The 12,378-nt window shown below is 33.5% G+C and overlaps 1 protein-coding gene across 2 annotated transcripts in view; it reads left to right on the top strand.

Moving 5' to 3' along the window:
- The window catches only part of LOC110110038 (actin-related protein 8), an 82,754-nt gene extending 73,551 nt beyond the window's left edge, over window positions 1-9,203 (top strand). For both annotated transcript variants that reach the window (XM_020841327.2, XM_028700225.1), the window contains 3 exons: window positions 7,744-7,877; window positions 7,972-8,090; window positions 8,779-9,203. In XM_020841327.2, coding sequence (XP_020696986.1) covers window positions 7,744-7,877; window positions 7,972-8,090; window positions 8,779-8,871 — 346 coding nt within the window. In that variant the 3' untranslated portion in view covers window positions 8,872-9,203. The remainder of the gene's footprint in view (window positions 1-7,743; window positions 7,878-7,971; window positions 8,091-8,778) is intronic.
- Window positions 9,204-12,378: the final 3,175 nt, after the last annotated feature.

Here is a 12,378-nt window from a genome sequence, read left to right as displayed (position 1 = left end):
GTTTATTACCTGCAGCCTTATAAGAACTTGCATTATCTGTCACAATTTGTACAACCAAATATTCTTCAACCTCATCAATAATACTATCTAATAATCCAAATATGAATTCAGCATCTTTGACCTGGCCAGATGCTTCAATTGACCTTAAAAACACAATACCATAATGATATTAATGAGGATGTTGATCAGACTTCTATGTTTGATATTAGACCACCCATCTGACATATTTGTTACTCCTGTTTGGGCCCAAGTCTTCTTAATTTCTTTGATGCTTTTATCAGTGCTTTCCAACTCCTTCAAAATCCATGTTCTTAAATCATACATGGTTCGAGGTTTGAACCCTCTCCCAAATGCTCCAACTGAACGAATCATGTTGTAATAAGCAAGTGATGTTGCAACATTAAATGGAATTGCATTTTCGTAGAAGAATCTGCTTATATCCTTACACACTCTTCTTCGTGCCTCCCTTGCATTTTCTGGTCTTCTGTGTAGCAGGAGGCCTATCCTCTGATGTGTCAACCATATAATGATCCATAGGCCCTCTAGCACTCCTAGATGAAATGAGCTTCATAGAAGAAGATGAATCCCTAACGCTGCGCTCGCTCCTGTAGTAAAATCCAACATCAACTTTATCCTCAAATTGCTTCTGTGCAAGATGTTTTGATGTGGTAGACTTATTCATGTATGATTTTATCTCATCCCTTACAGTATTAGAAACTTTGGAGCATGGAGCAACATTCTTGTGAGAACCTAAAAGGTGTTCCTTCATCCTAGTCACACCAGCTTTCACAACTTTATCACAGTAATTGCATTTTAGATAAACATATATTTTATCACAGAAGGGTAATGTGCGCGGATTCAATGATTGACTATAATAAAATGTTGTTTGAAGTAACAGAATGTTCGGTTATATGGTCGATTTGCACTCTGGACAATTTATCCATTCCTTTATTATTCTGCAAGTGCAAGTAGTAAATGTAAAAAATGGAAAACAAATATTAAAATTTGCATTAACTATATTTAAACTGATTAATTGAATACTAAGTTACTAACCCAATAGACTGACGAGATATATAGAAATTTATGGTACTTATCAGCCATAAGGTTACACTTGTCATTTAACAAAAGGGCAAAAATATCTACATGTTCATTGTCTAAATAATTGTCGCTTAATAATTCGTCAATGTCAGCTCTAGAAATAAGAAGCCTATCAGACACTATCGTCCCTGCAAAAAAAATATTAAATATGCATACAATACGCATAATTCAAGCATCATATGCATAACTCACGCATACCATACGCGTATCATATGTATAACTCATGCATAAAATACGCATAACTCACGCATACCATACGCATATAAATATTCAAACATAAAATAAGTTGCATTTGTTACCTTTCATTATACTTCTTCAAACATTCATGAATAAAATTTCTCTTATCATAACTCAAACTCAGAATACCTTTGTAATTTTCTATTTCAGTTGCATAAATAGGAATTACAGGATTTATATGAATGTCATATACTGTCACTGGTATTGATTCATTTGGATTTATATATGGAATAAGTTGTATTTCTGCTGGGATTGGCTCATTTTGTGGGATTGGCTCATTTCTGGATGGGATTGACTCATTTTGGGGATTGATTTATTGAGTCTGTGGGGAGCGATATCTGATTTATGTTTCTTATTGGAAGATGAAGAGTAGCTAACAAATTTTTGTGAGGAAATATTTTGTTATGATCAATGTAATTATTGAGCTTGACCTCAATAACTTCAACTCTTTTAGTTAGGTCTTCAAACTTTGTGCTTAGCCTATCTTTAAATTCAAGAAAAAGTTTTATGCATGTTTCTTGGCAGGATTTGATTATTCTTTCTTGGAGAGATTCAAGTGCTTTAACAGAAAAACTAAAGTGTGGTTGCTGAGGAGATTGGTGGGGGTCTTGCTGAGGAGATTGGTAGGGGTCTTGCTGAGGAGGTGGAGTATGATGGGGAGATTGGGGTGGTTGTTTTGATGGGTGGATATTTCATGAGGGGAATCAGGGGATGGAGTGCTGTCTGATGAATATTTCTTGGCATTAACCATATCCATTTCAGCCTGGGAAACTATCTGGAGGACATTATAAATCTGATTTTTCCTTATATTAATAAATAAGTTAGTGACCACCTCTGTAGTATATACAATATCATCGGCCCATCGTAGAAAATGGGGCCTTTTGTCAGTATACATAGAAGCATGAAAAGAAGTATGCTCCAAAAATCAAATCTGCATAAGATGAAAGAAAATTTTAGCACTTACATTGAGCTAATAAAATTTTGAATGAATTTAGCAGTTAGCATTTAGCACTCATAATTAGCAGAGGTACAAAATCGTTGATGTAACCTGTTGGCTTCTTATTTAAAATCTTGGAGGAGGCCTTATTTAACTCTCCAACTAAAAATTCTCTAATTGAACTAGCTCCGTTTATTGACAAAAAATTATTTTGATTATTTGCTATTCTTTGAAGCAACCAAGGGATTTTGAAGTTATTAAGTTGAAAAAGTAAATTTGAATATAAATACATGATAAAAGTTCATAACATAGTCTCGGGGGGGGGTTTGCTTGTTCAACTCCAGCATGTCTGCCTTAATTTCCGATGATGTAACTGAAGTATGTGCTAAGGAAAGCCAGGATATTTATCCTTCTTTATTTGGCAGACCAGTAAGAAAGGTCATTCATCAACAGTGAAAGGAATGGAGTCACCTTTTAGAACAAATTATTGCTTTGAAATGTTCCACCTTGATATCAGCTCATAAATAAGAGGGACATTTTGCTAAAACCCAAGAAATTGCAAAAACTGTATGATCTTTAAACGTTTCAATCTGTCCACGACTTCAGGAGAAATTTGCTGAGCAAAGTTATCACAGATTGATCAAAAAGTAGAAACATAGCATCGATAGATAATTAGACGAACATGTATCTGAAAATTTAAAAAAAAAATATATAGAATAAGTAAATAAAATACACACAAAAAACGCACAACATAAGCATAAAATATGCATAACATAAGCAAAGATCACACACAACGTATGCATAGAGTACTCACAACATATGCACAAGAACGCACATTTCAGAAAATATGGTAGCAAATTATACTCACGCATAAAGTACGCACGCATGCAGTATGTACGCACAATATAAGCAATTATCACGCACAGTATACGCATAACATAAGCATATAGTACGCACAACATACGTGTAGAGTATGCACAACATACACATAGAGTGCTCGGTGCTTAAAATTTAGTTAAAGCTTATGTTTCAAATTTCAACATAAATTCATAAACCTTAAATACAGAGAAAACCCGATGGAATTAAAGTATCAAACATTTAAAAAGTTTCGAGAAGCATCGCATACGCATAGCGTAAGCATAAAAAAATGAAGAACATCAAAACCTTAAACACCTATACATAGCATAACCATAAAATACGTTGAACTAAACAGAAATCATGGTAGCAAATTACCTTTTTCTTTGTGGGTGACGACATCTAAGAAGGAACGAAGGGAACGCTTGGAATTGCTCCGGAGTGAATGCTTGAAAGTTGGAACGTTTGCTGGAACTTGAAAACCGTAACGCAGCGTTTGACATTCGACTTTTACCAAGGTTTAAATGTTGATGCCACGTCGACATCTCACTAGGCGACAGGACTCCACGTCGGCAATTAGGGGTCCGAACTGAAAAAAAAATAGGTTAATTTTATTAGAGGCGGCGCCTAAAAAATGTGAGGGGCGCGTCTCATTAAACTTGAGGCTTACGCCTCAAAACCTTAACTTATTGCATAGGCTTTGAGGCTTAAAGGGACCACGTTGTGCTGAGGCGTGCCTCAAGGTGCGCCTTTTATTGCGCAATTTTAAAACATGCCTTGTAGAAAGAGGCAAAAACCAGTATTTGAACACTTGAGTAAAGTCATCCCACTTGATATGCATGTTAGGTATTCCTCCAAATTTGGCTTGATGCTCGTGGGCTCCGAAAATTCGGCCCCGGCCTCCGCTCGCGCTTTTCTTTTTATTCGACGAGGGAGTTTTAATTGAATAAGTTCTGAGGTAAATTTTGGAAGGCAGATGGGTTTGTAGATAAGACACTACCCAGAGATTTCGCCCTCATTTTGTGAGGACTTTATGATCTGAGTTCTGGTTTCCTATAGGCGCAAGCCCCTATAGTTAATTACCCCTCCCGATCACGAGAGAGAACTTTCGATTAAGGCTAGTAGTCAATCAGATACGTAGAGATACGTGTTATCTGGCATATAATAGCAGCAATAGGTTTGGAATTTTTTTTACCGGCTTTAGTATCTCTCTCTCTCTCTCTCTCTCTCTCTCTCTCTCTCTCTCTGCCGATGCGTTGCGAATAGGACAGGGATGGGAGGAGCAGGAGGTCGGGAGGTTTGCAAATGGAAGAGGTGAGTGAGAAGCAGAGATCGTGAGCAGCCGAAGAGGAGGGGTTTCGGTTGCTTTTAAAGGCCTAGGAGAACAACGAACGAGGAGCTTCATATGGGAATCCCGCGAGGAGACGCTAACGGCGTCGAATGCACAGGGATTTTGACGGGATTTCAGGCGTGTTTTGCGGAGGATTTCGACAGAATTCTGGGATCCGTCGGGTATGTGCTGTAGGATTTCTACGTTGCCCTTTTTTTCTCTTTTTCCCTTTGGTTATTGTTCAGAGGTCAACAATGCTGACCTCTCCACCACCTTTCAGCCTCACCATATAAAAGTTGCTAATGTAACTTTTCTTTCTTATGGACAGAACATTCCTTCTAAAATCTTCTCAATCATCAACAACCAATTCTCTGCCTCAATTGGTTCTTCTACTCTCTTAAATAAGGGTGGTCTCATATTCTAAAACATCTTTAAGTACTTATCCATAGTCATACCACTACCACCACTACTTGATGGTTGATTCCTTGAGTCCTGAGTTAGTTATGTTATTGTTGTCATCATTTAGGTTAGTGCTTCAGGATTAACAACAATATTAGGCGCTGTCCTTTCCACTTCCACATCTTGTTCAAAATCATTTTGGTTCTTGTTATAAAATAAGATATTTTATTTGACAAATTTGTATCTTAATCTTAAATCATCAATAATCACCCTAATGTCTCTCTCAATATGAATCATATCTTAATGTGCTGTGATGCAACTTTTGTCACAACCCGACCCGTAGACTCGAACTAATGAGGTGGGTATTGACAGTCGGACAGTTGTAACATTTTAGTAAATTACATAAGCAAATTAACATACTTTTCAAAAATCTAAAGAGCCACAGCCACTAATACAAAATTTTCATAACTATTGATACCACTTTTCAAAGTAAAACAATTATATCAATCATATTTTATATGTTCGTATTTGTGCGCCGTCTTCTGTAGATGTATTTCTCTTCTCTTTTAGCCTTTTCTATTTTTTTGAAGACTTATCTGGAAATATTAGTTTAATAGATTGAGTTTATCATGTAAACTCCGTCGGTAATCTTTCTATATGTATAACAATTAAACATGTCAAAATAAAATGCATATTATTTTTTTCATTTTATATACAATATTAAAACTTGTATAAACAGTCTTATAACTTTTAGTATATGCATCTCATTTTTCATTTCATTAATTCATTCCTTTATACATTTCATATACAATGCATTTCATAAAATTTAGCATGTATTCATTTTCCAATTCAATTTGTATAAGAGCCACAGCCACTAATACAAAATTTCCATAACTATTGATACCACTTTTCAAAGTAAAATAATTATATCAATCATATTTTATATGTTCGTATTTGTGCGCCGTCTTCTGTAGATGTATTTCTCTTCTCTTTTAGCCTTTTCTATTTTTTTGAAGACTTATCTGGAAATATTAGTTTAATAGATTGAGTTTATCATGTAAACTCCGTCGGTAATCTTTCTATATGTATAACAATTAAACATGTCAAAATAAAATGTATATTATTTTTTTCATTTTATATACAATATTAAAACTTGTATAAACAGTCTTATAACTTTTAGTATATGCATCTCATTTTTCATTTCATTAATTCATTCCTTTATACATTTCATATACAATGCATTTCATAAAATTTAGCATGTATTCATTTTCCAATTCAATTTGTATAAGAACACCGTCTAAATGTATCAATAAAGGTACAATCATTTCTATTTCCTTTTTCATTTTTACTTAATGTGCTCGGGTACGTTGCTTCCCCATCCAATACCATATGAGGGCGACTCCTGTAATTTGCATGTATATCATTTTCCTTTTTTCATTTATCACATTCATTCATTTATGCTTCTTATATGTATATAAGTATCATATATTATCATTTTCATATACCTCCTATATCATCAATTCTATATACCTTCATATTCTTTCATGTTCTTAAGGTAATCAATATATATAGTCATAACAATCTATATTTATCCAATTTACTACCATGTATGAAATTGAATTTACATTGTTTGTCTCATAATAGTTTTAAAAAGTAAGTTAAAACAATTTTATAAAATATTGCATTCAGAATTGTAATGGAAATACAATAAGAATTTTTTAAACAAAACTGTAATTATCCATTTTGATTCTTTCAAATCCTCGATCCGTGGAAATAACTTTCCGCAATAAAACCTTAGACATACACAAACATCTAACTATTATCATCTTATAAATTTTTACTCATATAAATATTGCTTTAATAAATTCTTACCTCCAATCTCCTTTATTTTAGATCATTTCAGTTGTCATCTTCTTATATTGGGTTAACCAATTCTCAACTGCAAAATGCTTTTAATTTGTCTTAACCATTGCTAATGATAACATTAAATTATTTATTAATATGATTACAACATCTATTGAAAATCTTATACAATTCTAATTAGCTCGATAAGTCTTCTTCCCTTTCTCTTTGAATCAAGACACGTCCCACCAGATTTCTCATTTTTATTTATTAATCACTTCCCACCAGATTTCTCATTTTTATTTATTAATCACTTGTTATGTCACTAATTAGAGAAATAAAATATTAATAATTGTATGTAAAAGAACAATTAAATTCACTTACTCTTTTCAGTCGATAAAAATGAAAAAAATCTACTGATTTGATCTTAAAATTTTATTCACTTTTTTCAATTCCTTCTTCTATCTCCCTTTAATGTAACATAATATTCCTAGGATTAATCACAGAATAAGAGAAATGTCAAAAGAAATAAATTGAAAAACTTATTTCCTTCTTCCCCTCAGTCGCCTCTCATGACATAACACAGCTCCCTTGCGTTTTCTTTTCCAGGAACGAATGGAATGGACTTTCTCTCGCAAGTAGTTAATTTACTCCCACGTACGCAACCCTTCGCTCAGAATCGCAAACCGACTCGTCTGGGTTGCAATTTGTTCGCCTCTGTTTTGTCCCTGTTGCGCTTTTAATTAAAACTGGCCTGTTCAATTGAACCAACCAGTCTAAACCAGTTCATTACACTGAGTAAACTAGGTAACTTCAATCGGGTTTCTTATACGGATCCTTGTGAATATTCTGATGGTGATCTGTCGTACTCGCTAAAGCTAATAATTAGTTCAATTTGATTGAAGTGTTGGTATTATTAAAATCTAGCTAAGGTTCACTGCTTATCTGTTTCTTTTAATTGGTGGTTCGTATTCAGAGATTTATTATGATTTAACCTAGGCTTGGGGGATTCAAAATTTTCTCATTTCAGTTCATTTTTCCACAGGCGTGCAATGGGGTTGCATCGAGCCGTAGCACTTTGTGTTGACCATTGTGCTGCTTCAGAAATAGCAATTGACGATGGCTGGTACAAAACTGTAGTTTTAACTGGTGGAACTGCTTGCTTGCCAGGATTACCTGGTATGCTGATGAAAATTGCTTGCATATTTCCCGAGCAGTGTAATGAATGATATTTTGAACTTATTTTTGCCTGTTTGATATGTATCCTTTTCAGAGAGATTGGAAAATGAACTGCGCAAACTTCTTGAACCATCAATATCTGATGGAATAAAAGTCCTTCCCCCTTCACATGGAGCGGATTCTGCTTGGTTTGGAGCAAAACTCATTAGCAATGTACGCTAAATTAAGTGCATGTTTTACACAAGGGTTCATTTAATTGCTTGAGGATAGCAAACATGTTTTTATAAAACAATTAAATTTATTTTTTTCATTTATTTGATTGTAAAATTAACTTGGTTAGAAAGTATTAAAAATGACCTTTATTTATTAGATTTAAATGAGAATTTGACACCTATAAGACACAATGAAGAAAAAATATTCATGTAGCCGACCCCACGTAGTGAGATAAAGGCATAATGATCTTCTTGTTGTAGTATTTGAGTGAGATAAAAATCTTTATATCTTTAGATATTTTGAGAGAATTTTGTGAAGCATGAGTCATTATTGATTTGTAACAAGAGCCATCTAAATAATGAACTCAGCAATTATTATAATTTTTATTGTTGTTGTTGTTGGTCTTTTAGGAAAATTGAGTGTCGAAGCACATATTTCATGTAAGCAGAAATTGATCTAAATACAGTAACAGTAATTTTTAAAGTTTTTATCAACTAAACTAGCTTCTATTCACAATTTTATTATATTCAAAAACATGCTTTGTAATTCCAAGCAATAAAATGAGGCCTAAGAGATATCTTTTGTAATAAATAGTTTTTTTTCTTGTTGATTATTAAATACGGTTTTGTGGAGGAAAGTGCCGGAAATAATGTACTTCGCTGATTTATTCTTCCTTGTTTCTGTACAGGTAAGCACCTTTCTTCAAGCATGGTGTGTTGATAAGAAACAATTACGTCAGAGGTACCGACGCAATGCATCACCATATCCCATTGCATGGTAATTACTTCATTATATTTTGACTTCCTTGCAATGTTAAAACCTTGCAGCTTTGATCCTGTATGTGATTCTTTCCTCGAAAACTTATTATTCAATTTAAAATATGATGCTACAAATGACCTCGCAGAATGAATAATGTAGGAAGCTTGATTTTTAACTATAAGTGTTACAGCACATTGTACAGTGTTATTATGTAAAGTTTATTGACATGAAAATAATTTCTTCTAGTGGTTCTGTTACTTCTCTGGAGGAAAAAAGGTTTAGGAACAGATTATGTAGAAAAAAATGTATCTGTTACATGATTTGGCAATAGATGCTGCTCATTCTTTAGCTAAATATCTTTCAATTTTCTGGAAGAGGCTCAGCACAAAAGGTCGGCCCAAAGAAGACTTGCAGGTTCTCATTATTTCCTCTGAAATTATGCTATAAATCATATCAAGATGAGCTTGAAAATCATGAAATTTGCTTTTTGATTAGTGCTATATAAAATTTTTATATGCAACACTTCTCAAGGCAAATTTAATGCTTCAAGTTCATCTTGATATAATTTTTATTAGTATATTCTAGCACAATTTTTTATTTATCCCTCTAATTTTTCAATTTGTATCATATAATAGTCCAAAATCTTATCTATCAAGATATTATCTGCTTTGGCCTAAGGGCCTTATAGATTTGCCCATTTTGTGTAACTTCATAGGAGGCCACTCATCCTTAATTTCTCTTAGATGAGCACACTTAACTGCGGAGTTTCTTAATAAAATTATAATCATTACACCAAAAGACGCATCGATGATTAAGAGTTTAACTTTATTTTACTTAAGGGGTTTCACAATTTCCCCTACTTAAGTAACTGATGCCCTTGTCAGTATCTTTATTTCATAATCATCCATTAGTCAGATGAGATTCTAGAGGTAGCCCTTATAAGTTCCAAGTGTTGACTCCCATAACATAGCATTTTGTCTCATACATGGTTCAAGAGGTGACTCCCATTGCGTAACATTTTGTCTTATATGGCACTTAATTCTCATTTTTTAGTTGATGTATTGTTCTGATACTATTTGTAATAACCTAAACTCTTAAATATTGAGATATTAACCGCTTTGATCTAAGGCCTTATGATTTTGCCCTGTTTGTGTAATTTCACTGGAGGTCACCCATCCTTGAATTTCTCCAGGATGAGCACACTTAACTGTGGAGTTTCTTAATTAAATTTTAACCATTACACTAAAAGATGCATCGATATATAAGAGTTTAGTTTTATTTTACTTAAGCGGTTTCAAATATCCAACTAATATTTCTGAGATTTGATTGTTTCATGTTTATAGGACTCGAGTTCACTTCTCAAGACCATTATTTAATTACTAGTAACACATTGCTTATAGTAGTTATTTTTACTATTTAATTAACTTTAATAGCTATAAATTACGACTTCAGTTGGTACACATTTCTTAATGCTTTCTAAAGCAACTTTTTAGTATAAATTTTTTAGTTTAAAAAAAATGTACTAAAAAACTGATTTAAAAAATAGTAAGAAAACTATACCAAATAAAGTCTAAGTAATTTAAGTTATGATTAATGTTTGATGTAATTAGTAGTAATAACTAGTTAAGTGGTCATTAATGCCTAGATTCCTTAGCATAAAAAAAATCCCATTTGATTGTGTACAGTTTCTCAAGTTGAGTACAAATGTAGGAGTGATTCAAAAGAAGTGAATTGAGACTCAAGTAATTGGGAGGCCAAACATATTTAAGAGAACAATGAACATATAGCCATAAGTATCGTCTAGTTGTAATGAATTCATCCACTACATAAAAAAAAAAAAATGCCTAAATTTTACGTCTAATGAGATCTGAATTATGGGAACTGATGAATCTATTAATGTTATCTTTGAATGGTTATTAGTTTAGTTAGTTAGCCCTACGAAAATCTCTCGAAGAGAGGAAACAAATGCCCAAAGTTTTTTAATAAAAAAGCTAGCAGGATAAATCATCCTATCTTATTATTAATTTTAAAACTAGTAATTCATACCAAGATTCTCAAGCCCTCAAATATCAATTAGTATCTACCCAGATATTTTAATACCTATAAATCTTAGTTAGGCTTAGTTTGGAATAGTTTTAGACAATTATTTTTTATGCTTTTAAAAAAAATTGGACTGAAAAATAGCTTATAAAACAATAAAAACGTTGTCCCAATTGAAACCTTAGGCTTTGTTTGTGAAGGCAGTGTCGTGTCGGACACGGTGTCGGACACTGCACGCCTCTTTGAGGAGAAGTGTCGGTGCATCATAGGTTAAGGCATATTTATTTCATGTAAGAAGAATGCATTAAGTATTTCTATATTAATCAGGATCATTTTAGGTCTGATTTAAACATATTTATTTGTAATCGATAAAATATGATTTTCAAATCTTGGAGATGAATTGATGATAATTGAAAAATAAAAGAGAAAGTACCTTAACTCTCGCAGCTCTACCTTATGGGTTTATGGATTTGTTGTGGAAAGTAGAAATAGATCAAGAGGGGATATTTTGGTGTTTTGTAGTAGTTGGAGGGACAAGTTATGTGCATAAAAGACATTAGAAATTTTATTTTGAATATTATTAGAACCGTTTTTGTCATAATAGGGAGGGTAATATGCTCAATTTTAAAGTTATATTTAAAGAGTTATAATTATTAATTAATAAGATTAAAATAAATATAAGTTATGTTGAAATTTGAAAAAATGATTATCAATCTTTAATGCTATATCATTTAGTAAATTAAATACTTTAAAGGTTAGTGATAACATAATTATTCAATAATAAAGATTAATTTAAAATTGTTCTATGTGTATAGGGGTGTCAAAATTTGACATGACCCGAAAATTTAACTCAAATCTAACCTAAAAATTTTGAGTTAGGGTCAATCTGTTTGACAAACAAATTGGGCTCGAGTTCCAAATTTAGGCTCATTTAAAAAATCGACAAGAGTTTGGATCAACCAGCTAACTCAAAGTGGACCCAAATCTGACTCAAGTCCCTTGCCTAGGCATCGCCCTGCTCTCGCACTCCCTCTCACATGCTATAGTGGTTGAAGTCTAGCATTCATGCGCCCGCTGTCACATTCAGCCATTCACTCACACGGCCACATAGCCCTAGCGACCTAGCCTGAAAGATTGAAATGTCGAACCTGAAGTCCAGTGCGATTGTGCCTCTACCTGCTGCCCGCACTTGCGCAGGCATAGTTCCACACAATGCACACAGCCTAGTGCCCTAGCCTGCACATTTGCATTCGCGCCCGCGCACTGCCTAAAGTCCTGCACTCATGCTCGTATGTTGTAGCGTCCGAAGTTTTGCACCTGTAGTTTCATATTGGGTCAGGTCAACCCAAAAACCTGAAGAATCAATTCCGGGTTGAAATTTCTAACCCGTTTCTAAAAATGGATCAGGTTTGGGTTGTGTCAAACAGTTGTATGTCAATATCGGGTTCGACCAAAACCCGACTGACAATCCAATTTTGACACCACTATG

This window comes from Dendrobium catenatum, unplaced genomic scaffold (assembly GCF_001605985.2).
Source record: "Dendrobium catenatum unplaced genomic scaffold, ASM160598v2 fragScaff_scaffold_1470, whole genome shotgun sequence".
Taxonomy (NCBI): domain Eukaryota; kingdom Viridiplantae; phylum Streptophyta; class Magnoliopsida; order Asparagales; family Orchidaceae; genus Dendrobium; species Dendrobium catenatum.
This window is presented reverse-complemented; position numbering and strand designations above follow the sequence as displayed.